The following is a 20,537-nucleotide window of genomic DNA, read 5'->3' as shown; positions in this document are numbered from 1 at the left end:
GACTCCACTAGAGGGCACCGACCATACATACAAAATTGGAGCATTAACAGTAGACATTCCCGCCCGGTAGGGATTCTTTCATCAGATTTTAGCTGTCACTATGCATTTTTATTCTCTACGGGTATATTACATATGCCTCAAAATATTTTTTTTTTTACAACATTCCTGAATTACATTCTAAATGACATTATTAGTCTTAAAGTGATACTGACACTAAAAATTTTCTTTTCAAAATATTAATTTACATTAAGGGGCACATTTACTGTTGGTTGAATATCGAGGGTTAATTAACCCTCGATATTCAAACCTCGAAGTAAAATCCTTCGACTTCGAATACCGAAGTCGAAGGATTTACCGCAATTCGAACGATCGAACGATCGAAGGAAAAAACGTTCGAACGATTCGAAGGATTTTTATTCATCGATCAAACGATTTTCCTTCGTTCCCAAATTGCTAGGAAAGCCTATGGGGACCTTCCCCATAGGCTAACATTGTACTTTGGTAGGTTTTAGGTGGCGCAGTAGGTGGTCGAAGTTTTGTTTAAAGAGACAGTACTTTGACTATCGAATGGTCGAATAGTCATACGATTTTTAGTTCGAATCGTTCGATTCGAAGTCGTAGTCGAAGGTCGAAGTAGCCAATTCGATGGTCGAAGTAGCCAAAAAAAAACTTTGAATTTCAAAGTATTTTTTATTCTAATCCTTCACTCGAGCTTAGCCCCTAAAAGTTACATATAGGTCACATTGATCGTTTTTTTGCTGATAGTTCTGCTTTTGTAAGTAATTATTACTTGAAGTTCCTAAACCTGACTGTTTTGCCAACCTGACTGTCCCATCACCGTCAGTTAGAGTTTCTAATGCTAACAGACTACTGCTGCACAAATATGGCAGACCCCTCATAGAGGAACATGGGGTAAGACAGGTAATGTAAAAGCATCGGGCAAAATTATAAATAGCATTCAAAGATTATGTAAGAAAAAAAAAAAAGGTTATTTTCTGGTGTCAGTATCACTTTAAAGTACTTATAGAATGAATGGGTGCAGATATGTACAGATATAGGAAAGAAAACAGATACTTAATGATCAATTTATAGTTCACTGATAACCGAGGGGCTTCCGGCTGGGCTATACAGTATATACGTCCTTGTGAGTTATTCACATATTAGGGTGACACGAATTACGTTACAAATAACTGATTATTGATACAACAGCAGTACCAATGGAGATCTGTACTGACCCCAATTGGTCCACTTATGAGATGACCCCCTAGGCTATGCTGTGTGCAGGGACTTCTCCCTTGCACTGCCTTTGGTAGTGATGAATAAAGGTGGCCATACACTATTAGATCCACTAACGGCTGGGTGATATCGGGTGTATCCGAACGTTCGGCCCTTGTTATGAATGGGCACAGACGGGTCGCAGGACCGCATCAACTAGCCGATGCAGTCCTGGATCGTGGAAAAAAATCAAACTTGACCGATCAATATCTGGTCGATTTTTGGCCTGACATTGATCGGGAGGAGCCGTCGGGAACCCCCACACATGTGCAGATAAGCTGCCGAATCGGTCTAAAGGACTGATATCGGCAGCTTTAATCTACCCGTGTATGGCCACCTTTAGTTAGTTCAGGATCGACCAAAATACAGTAAATTGACTGGGATATGCGTGAAAAGGAAGCTGTTGCTTACACTGCAAGTGCACTCTCGCAAATTCTTCTTTGCCAGGTCATGGGAATAGTAGAAGGGCAATAGAGTTAAAAAAATAAAACAATAATAATAAAACAATAATAACAGTGTTAGAATACGTTGTGCTGTATTCAGGGAACAATGCCTTTTTCCTGACAGTTCTGAGCACCTATTGGTAGTGCATAGCCTTGGGCAGATTGTCTGCATCGGTGACAGCAGGTGACCCCTGGAGCCTAGAAAGATATGCTGACACTGATTAAATATAATAAACAAAAATGCCTGTTGTTATGGTATTTTTCTCTGATTTGGGCGGCACACGTTATTTGTGATATATTTACTTGCACAGACATCAGTTTGTATTAAAAGCATTAGAACATTACAGCATTTCATCTAAAAGTTCATGTAAAATGATCTGAAGGAGAATGTTGTGAGACATCATAACTCATTGTTCATTATAGAAACCATAATTACAAATAACATCATGAGGGATTATGAATCGTACCCAGTTTAACTTGTCTGTCTTTCCCCTTCTACCTCCCAGGCACCCCATACTGCTCTCAATCTGAAAGAGCCTCTATATGTGGGCGGAGCTCCAGATTTCAACAAATTAGCCAGGGCGGCTGCTGCCTCATCAAGCTTTGTAGGAGCCATTCAGAAGGTTGGTTCACTATTTAGAAGGGTTTGGATTGTAAGTAGAAAACTTCTGCTATCATTTGCACTGAAGGTTAGTCTGAGCAAGGCTACTTATAGTTACTCAGGGAATGTTTTCTCCAGGCCATTAATGCAAAGTTATCAAACTGCAGTTAACTGTTACCAAGTTAGTGCAGTTATAATAATATACTGTATCTGTGCATTCAAGAACATAGCCAACTTTATATGCAACTATATCAACAACCTTATGATATCTTGTGATTTACATTTTTTTGTTGTTGTTTGCAGATTTCCATTAAGGGACTGCCTGTTCTGAGAGAAGAAAACATCCGCAGTGCTATTGAGATCTCTGCTTTCCACGGCCATCCTTGTACCCAGAAACCCTTCCCTTGCCAGAATGGGGGGCTTTGTTCTCCTAATAAAGGAGACTATGAATGTGTTTGCCAGAGGGGTTTCTCAGGTGGTCAGTGTGAGAAAGGTAAGTAGGCAGTCTACCTGTAGAGAAGTATATATCTTATCTAATCTACAAAACTTAAATCTTCATATAGACACAAACTGAACCCAAAATTGTTGAGCTATAGCAGAATCTTCCCACCCATCTCCTTTTATTGGCTGTACATTTTGATTGTTCGTTGTGGCTTTAAATGCTTATTATGTGTAGAACCTATGATTAAGTGCACAAAAAGCATAAGGCTGGGTTTTTTTGCAAGTAATCTAAATAAAAACTTTTTTGCTTATGTCATTCTTTTGTTTTTTTTTAAAAAAACAAACAAAACTACTTACCTAGTTCCTTGGGAGCAGGTGACTATCACTTTTCTATCAGTAAATGAAGGCTGGATGGTTTTCCCTTTCTAACAGTCTAAGGTGTTTGGAGCAGATATCAGCCTTCTATATATGATTATTGACACAATGAATGGAATCAATTTTTGCAAAAACATTGCTTTGACATTTCTTTTCTAGGTTAGCATTTTGTATTTTAGGTTTCCTGATAAATTATATTTACACAGTGTGACACACAAGCCTTAAGGCTACTAAAATAACATTTAGACATTAAGGGGCAGATTTACCAAGGGTCCAATTTCCAAGTGAGAAATACTTCGAAATTCGACTGTCGAACGGCTTTACTTCGACTTTGAATATCGAAATGGAAGTGTTTTTCACAAAATTTGACCATATTGCGGTCGAAGTAAAATCGTTTGATCGAACGATAAAATCCTTCGAATCGATTTCATCCATCGATCAAGCGATTTTTCTTTGACTTCAAAAAACTTAGAAAACTGCTCTAGAAGGTCCCCATAGACTAACATAGCACTTCGGCAGGTTTAATTTGGTGAAGTATTGAAGTCGAAGTTTTTTTAAAGAGACAGTACTTTGATTATCGAAATGGTCGAATATTCAAAGTATTTTACTTCGAATCGAAGTCGTAGTATCCTATTCGATGGTCGAAGTATCCAAAAAATTACTTTTAATTTTCAAATTTTTTACTTCGAAAACTCCCTCGAATTTACTTCGACCCTTGATAAATCTGCAACTAAGTGATAGGATTGTTTTTGCTCTGTAACGTACCAAGGTCTTATTATTACAGAGAAACCAAAAATGAAGAATTTTTTTTTTTATTATGGTAAATGCACTGCTTTGAGCTTTCTGTAGTGGGAGATCTACATAAATACTGTATATATTTTAGTGTGATGCTGAATGATTGGGTGGAAGGGGAAGAAGTGTTAGAGCTAAGGCTATTGCCAGACAGGGCTGATTCTTGGACTGTGTATAAACACAGTAATAATAATAATAATATTAACAGTAGACACAGGCCAAGAATCAGCTGATCCATTGGTCTCTACTCCTGTCCTGTGTCCTCAATAAGAGGTGCTGCGTTGGCCTGGGTGACGACACAAGACATTTATACAATTAACATTCCATAAACGCATTTTGGCTCATTTTGTGCACAATCTGCATTGTGTGGCTGCCCCTGTGTTTATATAAAGGCCAAGAATCAGCCCTTCTGGCTTCTGCTTCTGCCTTATATGCCTCATCTACTTCTTTACGCTTTTTAATTCAGGGCAGTATAGAGTAGAAAGGTAGGAGGGACAAGGTAATTTACTCCCAAATTTTAGAGTCCTGGTTGTAGCTTTTTTATCAGATTGGGATGCAGTTGTAGCCTCCTGGTGTTCCAGATTTTGCAGAATATAATTATTTGGGCTCAGTCATAAAATAAAGAAAGAAAAAATGATTCTACCCCATCCATTGATTTAGCCGCTTTCTCCCAGAATGGACATCCCAGCAGTCTTGGAATTTTTTTTTATAAAATCACACTTTTAAAAAAATCACGAATTTTTCAGAATTTCTTAAACCCAGAGGATGGAAAAGTCAGAATCTGAAAATCCGGCATCTCAGACCTGTCGAGGTTGCATATAAGTCGAGGAGAAGTCCCAATGATTTTTTGATGTGCGCTGGGTTTCGTGCTATACTTTGAAGTTTTCTGAGTTTTTGGGTTAAAATTCTGAAAAAATCGTGAAAATCGGATGAAAAAATCCAAAAAATCATGTAAATCAGATTTTTTACCGCAAAGCAAATTTTCAGGAAAATGTAATAATAAATAAGCGTAAAAAACCCGAGCAGCTTTTATTGGAATTTGTAGACCAGGTTACAAGAGACTGTTAGGAGAAAAAGCATTCATTATTAGCTCCACATAAACTGATGAATATCATTAGTATATGGTAGCAGTATATATTCAAACAGTTGGTCAATTACCACTGGATAGGTTCTATGGTTTTGTAGCACAAATTAACCAGGTTTTCTAATGGATTTTTTGGTGCAGTGACCATTGAGAAAGCAGCAGGAGAATCTGAGGCAGTATCATTTGATGGCAAGACTTACTTGGAATATCATATTGCTGTAACCAAAAGGTAAGTTAAATCTTGTACTGACATATCCATGCTCTACATCATTCCCAGCCTGTCCTGTATATGTTGCTTTATGGCTTTAATACTCCTGATTGAAGCCTATAGTCTGAATAAATGAGATGGGTACCTGGCAAGAAATAATTTTCTTTATAGTAGAAAAATACTTGCAAAATACAGTGTACCTCTCCTATTTTCATTGATGTGAAATGCATGGGCCATTGTTGGTCTGCAAATGCTTGTGTGCCTACAAGCTACAATAGCTTCTAAGAGCTTGAATTGTGTTTTATTCAACATTATTCATGATGTTAGCCAGCATCTAAAGAAAGAGCAATGGTAATGTATGTCTCTTAAATGAGGCTAAACTGCCAGATGGAGAATTGGGTGTGCACAGTCATTTCTGGAGTTCCACTAACTACAATTCTGCATTTTGTTGATATGCCCAGTAACTATGGATATAACGGCCTTCTGCCTCACACAGAAATGTGACTCTTAGCTTTATATTGCTCCTTATTATGTTATTGCATTGGTGATGACAGTCCATTTGAGCAGAACATTTGGATGAAGTACAACTTCATTTGCAGTACAACACATAACACACAGATGTGCTGCCACCTTGTGTGTCTTTGTCTGTTTTATTTATCTGAGTCATTATTGTGTCACTGTCTCTCAGTGATTTGTGTGTCTGCCGTCTTATATGTCTGTGTTATTTCCTTGTTTTCAAGCCAACTAACTAACGAGATACCTGAGTAAGTAAATAGTTTTTCCAAAACTCTCATCACCTGACTCCGGCTCATCTGCTCATTAACTCACCATTGGGTGTGCTGTTCATGGGGCATCCACATTTCGTCCGTACCACTGTATTCCTTGCCAATGCAGAGGCAATATCCTGTACCCATCAGACAACATCATCTCATATCTTTATTATAACTGCCATTATAGCCTTCATTGCTTATATAGCTCCTGAAACATAACATGCTGTAAACAGAACATAATGAAACATGCTCTCAGGTATCACAGATAGTCCCCCAGGGCAAATACATCCATGTACGCAATGTCTCATTAATGTACATTTTGTGTATCTGATATTCCATGTCATCTCTACACTTTGTGCTGTGTGTATTGTTATTGTATAGCAACAAAAACCTGGCAGGTTTGGGACTGATCAGTAGGACACTCATCTTAAAATACTCAATGAAATGCTTGCAAAATAAGAAATACTTAATCTAAATATGATTTGTAAAAGTATGACCTTGCAATAGAATGATCGCTCCAGGTAAAATAGTTGCAATCCACACTAAAGCCTTTTGGTGCCTCTTTTTTCCCCCATTTCTTTTTCTTTTCTTTCTACAGTATTATTAGAGGCACTTTATTGGTGGCAGAGTGTGACATAAAATGATTTTTTGTATGTTGGATTTTAGCTTGTCATTATTATTATTGGGGTAGTTTATTGTTTATTTATGAATTGCTAGAACCTTAGAGTAGGTACTACTGCTGAGTGCTAGTGCTCTGAATTATGCGAGATAATGTTTACTAAGGTCTATACCCAAGTAATTTAGAGCTCAATACAGGGAATTATGAGACCAGATTTTCCATCCAGTGCATTGAGATCTATATAAATTATTAAGACAAGCTTCTTCTTGCCAAATCCACAAAGAAATCCCATTATGTATTTGTCAAAATAATGTATTTTAAGATAATACAAATATAAGGTACTGCATAGCTAAAACTGGTGTTTGCTTCAATAAGACTATTATAGTTTATATAAGCTGCTGTGTAGCCATGGGGAGCCATTTAGTCTGAAAGGGGAAAAAAGGCACACAAAGATAACAGATAAGTCACATTGTATTTTTTTTTTAAAGGTAAGTTTTATTTCTCATTTTTAAACACATACAACAATCATACATACAACAAATAAGTACACTAGTCACATTGTATTTTACAGAACTTTTCAGTTATCTACTATGTTACCTGTGCATTTTCTCCTCTTTTCAGACTGAATGGCTGCCCCCATGGCTACAGAGCAACTTGTTTATATAAACTATAGTAGTGTTTCTGAAGCAAACACACCAGTTTTACCAGTGCAGGGCAACACTTAATTATACTGTCATTCCTTTAGAACACTTTCATTTTTTGATGTTACTGTTCCTTTAAGAAGCATAGAGTAGTGTAGGAGACAGAGTAGTGAGGAGTAGGCATTTCTAGTTTCTCAGCTAATTACAGAAAACTTCCTATATTCAGGTAAAATGAATTAGACGAAGTCAGTCCCTTGAGATGGAGAAGTTAGTAATATTAGAGAAAATAGATGTGCTAAAACAGCATATTAGATGTGATTGACGCATTTCCTATTCTATATAATGTTTACTGTATATCCCCATAACAGTAATAAATCCATCTTAATGGAGTTAATACATGGAACAGCACTATGGGCTTTTGGCTTGCCAACGTAAGGCCTTTAATTGCCAGTGCTTTTATCAGTATAGCTTTCTAGACAAATTGCAATCCTCAAGGGTAAGTAACATCAAAAAGCAAGCGTCTTCCTATACATTTAAATGTAATTGTAGCTTATAGATAAATGCCATGTTTGCTTCAGAAGCTTTCATATTTTTTTTTTATATAAAGTTGCACAAATCTTAAGATTGCATGCAGAGGGGGCTCTAGGGTTTAATTTGCATCGCAAATATCCGGGAAGTCAGATCAAATAGTGTTGCTCTAAGGTCGAAGTTCTGCTTTGCTGATAGAAATAGAGCTCAGATGTCAGTTCTGACTGTCTGCAAGATGAAGGATTTGATTCAGTACTACAATCCCAAAGTGTGGGGGCGCACTTCCAGGTCCACAAATCCGTCGCTTCAGTTTTTCAGTAAAATCACTTTTATTTAAACATTGTTAAAAAGGATTACATCAGTTTATGGTCTGACGCGTTTCGTATAGACATACTTCATCGGATTCAGTACTATACTGGATATTGTGAAATGCAATATAATCATAGAACTTACTATTTGTTCTTCCTCCTTTGTTTCTTGGTCACATAAAACCTTTTTTCCATTGGCCATATTTTTTTATGTTCAGGATTTTTTCCCAGTTTTCCATACCAAGCATTGGCCTTGAGGGTTATGGGTAAAAGCAAATTAGCCAATATAAGAAATGCAGCTGAAAAAAACAATTGCTTAACAATTGCAACTTCTACAGGACCCAGCTGCGTAACTACAGCTTACCGGGCCCCCCTGCAAAAAAATCTTCAGGGGCCCCGGCTTAGCTGCACGCACGCACGTACACCTGCATGCGCATACACGCATCTGCTGACCTCCTTCAGCGCTCGCACATCTCCTGTCCCTTCGGAAAACCTCAGATCCGCACGGCCGCTCCGCCGCTAAATTACTTGTGGCAAGCGGCAATCTTGGTCGCCGCACACAGTGTTTCAGTTCAGCAGACCCCTTGGTCCGGGCCCCTCTGTCCCCCGGGCCCCCCCGCAACCGCGGGGTCTGCTGTATTATAGTTACGCCACTGACAGGACCTGATTCACTACATGTCACCGCCCAACTCTAATATTAGCCAAAGGCATTCTCCCCATTTTTTATTTTTCAGACCCCATCAGATGTAGCTTATGTAGCATGAGTGAGTAGCTAGTGGGAGAACAGGTATGTTCAGTGAGGCATTCTATGGAATGATGGAGGGGCAGACATTTGTTTTTCATTTAAAGGCAAAAACTGCCAAAAGCACTTTGCTGGAAAGGAACATATAAACCGTTGCATGGAGAAGATCATATGAAGGATTTTTATCATACCTAATTGAATTGAGAGCTTGTGCTGGCAGTGCTTGTTTGTGCTTAAATTTGTTACAGCTGACAGCTTCATATGACATTTTCTGGGATTTATCAATTACAGGGATCACGTAATGATTATTTTATGAATCTCATCCATTAACCTCTATTCCTTAGGGATCTGAGACCACCGTAACAAATAGGATTAGCATATTTGATATTGCTTCAAGAACAAAAAAGTGCAAAACCCCCACTCATTGACTCAAAGTTGCAGTACTGATTATTGCCGCACCCGGTTGAGAAATCTATAGGTTATAGTTCAGCAAACTAGGGAACCATGTTATCTTAGTTCCGCTGCCATTTTGTATTTGTATTGACCAACAACATATTTTAACTATAGTTACAACTCTAAATATGATGTTACATGTTTCCTGGGCATTGATCTCAGAACAATAATGTGAGGTCAAAATAATACATTCAGCATATACAGTATATACGTGTGTATATATATATATATATATATATATATATATATATATATATATATATATATATATATATATATATATATATATATATAAATATCTATGTAGCTTTAATTTTTTTTGACATGACTTATTTTGCTATGGACCCTGGGGAATGTTAAAGGGCTTTGGATGGGTTCTACTTGTTTGGGTTGGCAGAGGTTCTCCTGCTATTTATTTGCTGCTGCTTACTGCATGCTCCCACTTTCTTTCTGCCTCTAAGAACTGGCCCTGTGGACAATCCAGAAGATCGCAGGTAAGTCTCTGCTGCCTGCTTTGTGGCTTGCATTTATTGTATTTTTAAGCTACCTCCAAATCACATTGAGGTTATGTCGGATAATACTCAATAATGTGGATTTCTCTTCTTCTTTCATCTCATGTTTGTTTCACAATAGAAAGTGTTTATCATCAATGTTTCCTAAAGATCCCATTGTTTTCAACAAACATCTGAACTTTATTCAGATACAAACTGATTCTATTTTCTATAGAGATAAGGCCACCAACCTATTACCTTCCATCAAACAGCTTAGAAGGATGCTAGAAATTATCGCTGAATAAAGCCAAGAAGTCTGAATCCTGTAAAATCATTAATTATTCACCAATGCATGTGAAATAGTTTCCGTATCTTATCCCAGACTCTGTAATGTGCATGGTTTGCAAGAAATGCCACCCTAAAACAGCACAAGCTATTTCAACTTCTCTTGGCATTTATGTGAAAGGTGGCACACTTTAATATTTATTTTCCTGTAATTGGACTTGTTTATTCTATATTTATTTGATTGTAGTTCTATTACAAGGACATGACATCTGGGATTTCAGTCCTTGATTTTGTTACCATTATTTTACGGAGGTTTTGTATTCTGTTACTGAACATATAACGAGATTAATAAGCATGAGAGCACAGAGTACAATTCAAGCCAATGATGTTGACAGCTGAGAAGCAGACTAGGTTTTCTCTCTCTCTCCCACTACTCCGCTTCATCAGACACTTGTGGAAGTTGCACTTCTCTCAGCTGCTGTTGAGTAGGAGTAATCATGCCCATTCTGCTCATTCTTTCGCTTCAGAGCCCATATGCCAATATGCTTAAATTCTAAAAGTAGAAAGTGGAGGCAGTTTGCGATGTTTTGTGTTGTGTTATTGTCAGTGTTTGTAAATGTGTGTGATCATGTTTTATAAATAACCTTGTCCACCTGTACAGATAAAGGATTCACAAAGGAGTACTACAAAAAGGCATGCCAGATGGGTCAGGGGGATTTATTATTATTAGTAATAAAGATGCCAGTATTTTAATCGTGGGGTCCCCTAAACAGATTCGTAGAACGCTGGGCATGGTTGAGAAATACATTTTCCTAAATACACAGTCAGTAAATTCCATGGCTGTGTCTAAAATCATTACATCAATTTATTTGTCCTAAAAGATGGAAGGTGCTTCCAGCCGTAACATAAATGGATATCTAACAGGGCACTGAGACAGTGGATGCCATTTTGCAGTGCCTTAATCATTATGTCGATGCTCATTGGACATTTAAGTAGTTAAGAGAATTACACCCGAGTCCTTTAATGAAGCGTTTGTTATCCATGATGTATCTGACCTTTAAGTGGACAATTAGTAATTCTGTCCATGTTCTTCCTCTTCACAGTGAGAAGGCGCTGCTGGTCAACCAATTTGAGCTGAGTATCAAGACCGAAGCCACTCAGGGTCTCATCCTTTGGAGTGGAAAAGGGACAGAACGTGCCTATTATATTTCCTTGGCTGTGGTTGGAGGGTATGTCCAGATGACTTATGATCTGGGCTCCAAACCTGTTGTCCTGCAATCCACAGTACGCGTGAACACCAATGAGTGGATCCGCATTAAAGCTGTACGGTGAGTCTACGGGTGACAGAACATCAATAGGTGCCAGAACAGAGTCTATTCACCAAAGAATTCTAGGCCAATGTATAATATGTAAATATAAGTGCTAGTGTTCCTTTAAGCATGCTAGAACATTGGAATACTTGCTATTAGCCGCCTGATATAAAAATCTGCCACTGAGTTATCTCTTGATTTCACTAACAGGGATCAAACATCATCAGTGTTTTGGTTCAAGGTAGCAGACAGTTTAATAAAGTAATTAAATCTAGTCGGCCACATTTTGCTAAGCAGATGTATGATATTATGGAGTTCTCATAACAACAACTGCTTCTCTGACTGGGCAAGAGTTCAGTGCCTGATCAATGCAGCCGACTGGATAAATTCTTATGTAAAAGTACTTTAACTTGAAGGTACATATATTTTAGTTTAATGTTAGCGGCTTGATTTTCTAATGACAGTATAGTGAAGAGCATTCCAGGAATGTGGTGGTTATTTCAAAGCGCATTTGTTTACTACCCGTCGTGTGTGTTTAGTGACACATCTTACAGTTCCACTCGCTATGTTCTATTACTGTAAATCTCATCATTGCACTGAGAAGGTATATTATTGCATCTATATTACTGGCAGAGGATCCCAAGACAGAAAAAAGGGAAATATAAATTTGGGTGTAACTTTTAGCAACTCTGCTTATGCATTTTGTGGCCCCTCCAGTACAGGCCAAAAACCATTGTCAGAGGCTGCCTTTAGAGCAGGAAAATATGAGAGAGTCCTGAATGGTGGACTTGTATGAGTAACTGCTATTACAGATGACAGACGACAGTTAAACAGCACCGTGAGGAGGACAATGGTTACAATTGATTGCTACAAAAACATTACAATAAATAAACACTCTAGTGGGAGGATGGATGTTGTTAATACTAAAAGTCAGTACCAGAAAAGAATATGCAAAATGTCAACAAATGTTACCTTTGCAGATTTTATGAACCAGTGAAAGCATTCAGTGACCCAAGTGGAAAACTGGATGTAATATTATGGTTTGCACCAGTGGGCTGTGTACATACTACAATATACTTTCCTAATAAGAAAGTCAGTTTACTTGCACCAAAAAAAGTGCACTGTTTGTAGTTATCCCAATGTGGTAACTTCTAAAGAACAACATTGTAAAATTGGTGCTTTTTTAAACTAATAACTTTTATTACATTCCCTCAACAGCTTTTCGTTATACTCTTATACTCGTTGCAGTGAAGTGAAGTTTAGCCTACATAAACAGACATATTCAGCCTCAGGGAGCCTTCCAAACAATTGATCAAGGCATGTAAAACTGAACAACTGCAGCTGTGATTTTATCTAGGTTACAGAGCAGAGTGAACAGAGGCTATGAAGCTTGGGTTTGAATACATTGCGCAGGGCCAGATTTATTATGCAGGCTCCCCTAGGCTGGCTCCTCTCACCCCCCGTCTGCTTCTCCTCCCCCATCTCCTTCTCCCCAGTAACTCCCCGGTAACTACGTTAACGAACCAGCTTACGTTAGCAGTAATTTTAGCGAGTTGCGAATTTACTGGCGACAAATTACATGTTTGCTAATATTTATGCTATAAAATAGTCTTGTTTTATTGCGGTTATTATGGCAATTTTTACTGAGAAATTTATGGCCAGAAATGCATCTTCAAAACTCATAAACTTTATTGACTGATGATTATACCATCCAACAACATTACCAGAGTAACACCAATCACACATGTCTGCATCATATATGTAGCCAATCACAATGAAACCAAAAAAGGCTGACGAATCCTTGGACTGTAATGCCGCTGCCAATAATACGCCTCTGAGCTGAAACTGCTGCTGTTGCAACAGATAGAAACAGAAGCCAAAACATCCTTTCAGCAATAGCTACAGATCTGTCTCCTGTCAGCAATGAATGATGGGTAAAGAAAAAAAAGTAATATGGGATATTTCCTGCCCCTTGAGAATTTTCTGGCGAAAAAAATACTTTTACGCCACTACATAGGTGGCGGTAAGATTTTGTGAATATTCTTGCGTAAATTTTGTCTTTTGCACATTTCGCTGTTTAGGAAACCTGCCGTTAATGTGTACATAATGTTATTTTCAGCGAATGCGATAACTGGCGAAAACATTTATGCGCAAAAAAATTTGCAAATTTATATTTACCGCAGGTTAGTAAACTGGCGAAAACATATTTGGGACAAATTTGTCTATATTTTGTGCGCATATTTTTACCGCGCTTTAGTAAACGGACCCCTATGTCCCCTAGCCATCCACTTCCCGCACATGCGTGCATAGAACTGCACTAGAGACGCACAGGAGACTTTCAAATCACCCGCACGCCAGTCTCCAGTGCTCGCATTTGAATGCCGCCCCTGAAATTCTGCCGTCCTAGGCCCGGGCCTTTGTGGCCTTGCCACAAATCTGGGCCTGACAATGCGGCATTTCAATAGAGCTCACTGGTGTATAACCTGACACTATTACACTGAGCTCAGTTTTAGATGGGGGCCTGGGGCCCTGTTTTTCAAGCGTTTGGCTAATTAGGGTTGCTACATGGCTGTTATTTTACTAGCAGAGACAGTCAAAATGACTTTTTATGCCAATGTTATTAATAGAAGAGAAAGATAACAGAAGAAAGATGGCAACCCTGGAAATACTCTTTTTATGTATGCAGAACATCTAGTTACCATAGTTATCTGTGCTACAGAAATACAGGCACGATTTTCTGTGAAGTAGTGGTCATTGATAAACCGTGTTTCCACCATATAATATAATGAAGTCAATTAAATGGAAGAAAAAAGGACTTTTCTCAGACAGTCTATGGTATATACTTTTCTATTAAATAACTGCGAGACAGAATGCTTTCTTTTCTCTCTGCCTTATCCTTGCTTGATTGACCGTGTTTGCTTTCTTTATCTCGCTCATTCTGCTGCTTGAATCTCTAAAGTCTGCACTTTGATGTAGGGTTTAATATAATAGAATGGCAGTTTTTTTCCCCTATAGAGATCAATGTATAGCGCAAATCATTGAATTCTATTGGGAAGGCCATAAAGCATCACCAGACTGTTGTTTTGTAGCAGGGTGTAGCAGGTTGCTAACCTAAAAACTACACTGCTCATTGATATCCCTCTATATTTACAAGGCCAAATACATTAATTTTCCAATTACAACCTTCAGTACCAGGGACAGAAATATCACTAAATGAGTTAATATGAGACCATGGATATCTCTTAAAGGAGCAGTATACCCTCTTGTTTTATTTGAGTTACATAATTAAATCAGGTTGAAAAAAAACCCAAAGTCCATCAAGTTCAACCCCTCCAAATGAAACCCAGAATCCATACACTCACACACTCACATAAACTATATATACTCATATTCTAACTATAGAGTTTAGTATCACAATCACAATAGCCTTTGATATTATGTCTGTCCAAGAAATCATCCAAGCCATTCTTAAAGGCATTAACTGAATCAGCCATCACAACATCACCCGGCAGTGCATTCCACAACCTCACTGTCCTCACTGTGAAGAACCCCCTACGTTGCTTTAAATGAAAGTTAATTTCTTCTAGACTGAAAGAGTGGCCTGAAAGGGTGATCCTTTATGGGTAAAAAGGTCCCCTGCTATTTGTCTATAATGTCCTCTAATGTACTTGTAAAGTGTTGAATAAAGACATTCTATTTGCCTATTATAACAAAAATCGATGTTTTTTGTTATTACTAGAGCTAAACAGTGAAATTATAGCGACTACATGTGCACAGATAATGACCCTGCATAATGGACTCCTGCTAACAAAACAGTCACAACAAAGAGGGAAGGGAGGGGTTGATTACTGGTATTTTAAATATCTGCCTTGCAAGGACCAAACATGAAGAAGCTTCACTTTCCCTGTTTGCCCTGTTTAGCTCAGTAAATAGATTTTTTGCCCAAAATAAGCTGCTCCCTTGTTATTTAAGAAAAGTATGTGCAGCATATACATCTTTTTTTCTTAAATATTGAAAGACTTGCTAAACAAAATGCCAACATATTGAAATGCCGTAATGCATTTATAAATAAGGGCACTTGTGAAAATGCATCCGCAGTTCCACAAAGCATGATACTTGTATTTGAAAATGATTGTGTCCTGTTGGGGGTTTGGGCAGTTTTTAATATGTATTAGCCATTGTTCAGGATAGACAGGGTGAGGCTTTTCAACGAACATTACATATTCAGGAAATAAATAAAGATTACAGGTTTGAGATCCATTATCCAGAAACCCATTATCCAGAAAGCTACTAATGATGTGAATTAAATAATTGAAAAAAAGGGTAAAACCTATTTCCTTTTTCTCGGCAATAATAAAACAGCATCATGTACTTGATCCCAGCTTAGATATAATTAATTCTTCTTGGAGACAAAATAATCCTATTGGGTTTATTTAAAGTTTAAATGATTTTTTAGCAGACTAGAGGTAAGAAGTTCCAAATTACGGAAAGGCCCCTTATATGGAAACCCTCAAGTCCCGAGCGTTCTGGATAACAGGTCCCATAACTGTATAACAGGTCAAACAAATACACAAGAAGGGCCATTTACAAATGCAGTGCATTCAGTTTAGCAGAAGAGGCAGGAGGGGAGGCCATAGCATGTAGTGCAACTACAAGGCACTGAGACTGGTTATCTCTATAGTTATTATTAGCATTACACTGTAATGAGACAGATACATTGGAACAGTAAGATGTGAGCATCTGCCTGGGATTATCCATCAGCCCAGTGTGCCCTTCAGTGCCCCCCTGGGATAAGAATAGAGTGAGGCATCTGCAGAATGGGAAGCGGGCAGGAACATGAAGATGGGTGTGCTTGGGCTTGCCTGCTCCACATTCCAGGGCATTCAGCTGGTCCATTCTATTGCCTTCTCCATCTGCACGGTGGTTCTCTGCACTGATGAAGCTTTTTAATGAAATATTAACTGCCAGGAATCGAAAGATACATGAAAACTTTTGGACATTCATCTGGCAAATGCAGATGCAGCTTTACATAGTAGCTGTACATAGTATAAGTAAATGGATCTCACATAAAAGTGTGAACTTCTTTTCCAAATGCATTCACTGACAATGGCAACAAGGCATACCAATCTGCCATGTAACAACAGAGGGCGGGCCCGGGTGCAGGACATACAACCCTGGCCCCCCCACTCCTCCAAAATAAATCTTTTTGGTGGATTTGCCTTTGAGCAAAGTGCCGGCGAGCCTGAAGGGGTGCGGGCCCTGATTGCGCCCCCGGTAGTTCCGCCACTGGTTCCAAAGGCACACTGATAGGTGCAAGCTAGGCAGCAAGATGTACATAAAGCCTGCTTGAAAAGGGCGCACTTGTATTATTATGGGTGACATGATGGGGTGGAAGGCATATTTTCATGTCCCTCAGTTGAGCTCAAAATAGCCTGTTATTGTGCACAATGCATAGTTGCCATTTGTATTCTTCCCTTCCAGAAGTCTGAAAACTATATCACTTGCCTGTTCAGTTTTAGAATCTGATGAAATCAAAAAAAAATCATCATTTGAAAAGTGTTTACCAGCATCTAATGCGATTTTATGTAAATTTCATTTTAGAAACAACCGAGATGGCTTTTTGCATGTTGGCAATGAGGCCCCTGTCCATGGATCCTCTCCTCTTGGAGTCAAAGAACTGGAGACTGATGGAGCCCTGTGGCTGGGTATGACTTTATATCTATATCTAACAGCACATGATTCTAATATATTAGTATCAGCTTACTGCAGCTTTAATTTGTTCATTAAAAATGAATAATATTTTTCTGAGATAAAAAATGCTGTGTTGGCAGTCTTTAAATTTATACTGTTATCCCCAAACCATGGTTTTTATAGGCCAATTTGATTTCTGTACTCAAAGTTAGTCAGTACTGTGTTATTTTATCACATAACAATGGACATCTGGCTGGATATCTTGCTTTAACCTGATGATTTATTGCCCTCTTGGGAAGACTGCAGAACACAAGAAAAACAAATAGAGAATACGAGTTGCTAGTTATAGATACAGGAGGAAAATAGCACCATAAATTTGCATGATTCACACAAGAACTGCAATAACAGGGCTTGAGGCTCACTTGCTGCCTCAGGCTGTAGATGTAATGCTGGTCCTCCTCAGCCTCCTCCCTTGATAATCTTTGTTGCACTTTTAACAGTGGTAAAAGTTCTGGTAATTCTTCTCTTAAAGGAGAAGGAAAGCTACCGAGGCAGTTTATTTCTAAAAGATAAGCCACAATAGTGCAAGCTAGAACGCTATTTTTATTTTTTAGAATGCTTTTCCATACCTGAGTACACAGCTCTATATACTGTCTCTGTTTGTTTAGGATAGCAGCTGCCATATTAGCTTGTTGTGACATCACTTCCTGCCTGAGTTTCTCCCTGCTCACTCATAGCTTTGGGCTCATTTTACAGCAGGGAGGGGAGAAGGGAGGGTGGAAAAGGGAGGGAGAGAGGAGCAAAATGAGCATGCTCAAGCCCTAGCCCTGGAGGTTTAAGCTGAAAACAGGAAGTCTGATACAGAAGTCCATGTGTACACAATAGAAGGAAAGAAATGCAGTGTTTCTTTTGAAGAGAACTCAGAGCAGCATTACTTTGAGGCTTTACTGGTATATTTATATAGACCTATCTGCTAAAGCTTACTTAGTTTTAACCGTTCCTTCTCATTTAAAGCAGAGGAGATAAGGCCTGAGTCAAAGTGAGCTTAGAGGTTTCTCACTGTTAAATCAATGTAGAACATAATAATGCAACCCCCCCCCCCTTCCCAATAGGTTTTTTGCTAATCTGCAAAACTGGCCATACGTTCCCTAATTTGGTTGGGCAATATGGTCGAAATGAGTCGATCTTCCGGACCAAGTCTGGGCATGTGTATCAGATGTATTGGCAGCAGTGCCGTGATATAGAAAGGTCAACATAATCAGTGGTATTGGATAACAGGAATTTCATTTCACTATCATTCCTAAGCAGGAAAATCATATTAAAATAGCTTTTACATATCTGTATGTAATGTTATAATGTGAGCTAAAGGAGATATACTGGCTCTTTGATATAATATTCCATGTTGTTACAAGTTATTGAGATGTTAGTTCATTCTAGTTCCAATGCAAATTGTTTGAGTAATTCTGGGTATTGGTGACTACTCATGTCATGACAAGTTTGTGTGATGCCTGCCATGTTCTGGGCATCTGTAATACAGGGGATTTCCTTCTTAACTCACTCCACAAACTGTCACTCATCCCACAAAAACTCACTTTCTTTGAAATAAACATCAGCAACGACACTGGCAATGACAAAAGTTGGCTAACGGTTAGAAGGGGTCACAGGTTTTACAGGCGTATGCAGGTTTTTCTTGTCCAGTGTCCCTTCTTCTCCAATACCAGCCCTGAAATGATATGGAGCAATAAAGGACATGGATCAATAGTGCAATAGTACGACAGAGACTGCAGTATTCTAATAGTCTGTCATTTCATTTATCATAATTGCCATGTCTTCTGCAGATTCTCCGTTTTAGCATCTCATTTGCAAGCATAGCTCGGGTTTGCCAAGTTTATAGATGAGCCAGGCTAACAGATGATAAAAGTTAATGTTGCAGGGTTTCCATTTAATAACCAAATCTGTTAATTACATTAAGGAAGAAGGGCCTTGATGAACAGAACTGTCAGTCCACACGCAGATCCAGGAGAGCATATAAATGGGTTCTCCAGATTTCCCTTTCTATATAGTGCAGTTGTATGAATGTCTTTTGTCATTTTCTCCATTGCCTGGTTCCTTTCATGGTCTGCAAATAGAGGTTTTATTATTATTCCTCCTGCCCTTGTTACGTGCTGAATAAACATAAAGGGAAAAAGGAAAAAAAATATATTAAAGCTCTTATTAATCTCACCCTCCTGTATTATTACGCAGTAAGTGCAGATTTCAATAATGAACGTGGCACATAACTGTCATTGGGTCTGGCTTTTTGATTCGCAGCACTTTTACATCCCTCTCACATTTGTGGCTAATAAAGGAATGTGCTGATTAGATATTGATTTGAACTTTTTTCTCTTTCTCTTCTGCTGGCAGGTGGAATAGAGAAGCTGAGTATGTCGTACAAGCTGCCCAAAGCTTACAGCACGGGTTTCATTGGCTGCATGAAGGACGTTCTAGTGGACCAACAAGAGCTGCACTTAGAGGAAGATGCATTGAATAAACCGCCCATATTATACTGCGCAGCCAAATAATCGGGGACCCATTACTTTTTCCTTCTCGCCTACCCCCCTTTCCCTCCTCTCCCCGCCCAATCACTGCTGTAATTATTTTCTATTTTTGTAAACTTATTGCTTTTTATATTTTGTGTGTGGGGGGAGGAAGGAGAAGGCAGTATGTGTGTGCTTGCGTGTGAGTGCTTCCGTCATGCAACCAGACCAAAATCTCATCTATTGTATTATGGATACAAAGGCATTTACATAACATGACGCCATCCACAGGTACTGTCCAATGGGGAATGCAAATCAGGGATTATCAGACATTTATTGCAGACGTTTTATTGAAATAGGTAGCGGCATCTTTGCCCTCCTGCGGTTGCACCTTCTATGTTGTGTGTGTGTGTGAGTGCATGTGGTTTATTCCTCGGCCTTTCTGACATGGTATGTTGAGCCTAGGCCATGCACTTCAATATATGTTCCTCAGACTGGATAGGAAGCTCTGCTGCCGACTGCTTTGCATGTTGGAGATCTGTTGGCTGTGCAAAGAGGAGGAGATAGGGATCATGTTTTTTAAATTGTGGCCTTGTTCTAATGAGCTTCTGTACTGGATCTTCCAAAGCCATGTCCATTAGCCTACCTATCTGTCTTTGTATTCTTGTCTCTTCACTTTATAAACGATTGCACCAAGGAAGAATTCTCCAGTGCAAAGCCTCTTTGTTTTACATCCCTATTGCGATCTCTAATGATTAATCAGAATCCCTTTTTTTTTTTTCACTAGACAGAAAGTTAATGGGCTTTAGAGTGATTCATGTAAATGGAAAGTAATAGTTGATTTATAATGATTCCAGTGAAGTCTTCTAGAAAATTCCTTGGTGCGCCTGAATTGTCAGGATCCGGGGAAAGACTTAATCCCTTCTAGGACAGGGTGTTTATTAAATGCTGGAAATAACTCATT

The 20,537-nt window shown here is 38.7% G+C and overlaps 1 protein-coding gene across 5 annotated transcripts in view; it reads left to right on the top strand.

Annotated features, from left to right (window-relative positions):
* Window positions 1-20,273, top strand: part of LOC108697619 (agrin) — a 271,432-nt gene extending 251,159 nt beyond the window's left edge. For 4 of the 5 annotated variants that reach the window (XM_041571408.1, XM_041571406.1, XM_041571407.1 and 1 more), the window contains 7 exons: window positions 2,225-2,341; window positions 2,623-2,812; window positions 5,153-5,240; window positions 9,742-9,774; window positions 11,160-11,384; window positions 16,968-17,071; window positions 19,461-20,273. In XM_041571408.1, the coding sequence (XP_041427342.1) occupies window positions 2,225-2,341; window positions 2,623-2,812; window positions 5,153-5,240; window positions 9,742-9,774; window positions 11,160-11,384; window positions 16,968-17,071; window positions 19,461-19,618 (915 nt within the window). In that variant the 3' untranslated portion in view covers window positions 19,619-20,273. The remainder of the gene's footprint in view (window positions 1-2,224; window positions 2,342-2,622; window positions 2,813-5,152; window positions 5,241-9,741; window positions 9,775-11,159; window positions 11,385-16,967; window positions 17,072-19,460) is intronic. The other variant, XM_018227826.2, reaches the window with a different exon arrangement.
* The last annotated feature ends 264 nt before the right edge of the window (window positions 20,274-20,537 follow it).

Source organism: Xenopus laevis, chromosome 7S (assembly GCF_017654675.1).
Source record: "Xenopus laevis strain J_2021 chromosome 7S, Xenopus_laevis_v10.1, whole genome shotgun sequence".
Classification (NCBI taxonomy): Eukaryota; Metazoa; Chordata; class Amphibia; order Anura; family Pipidae; genus Xenopus; species Xenopus laevis.
This window is presented reverse-complemented; position numbering and strand designations above follow the sequence as displayed.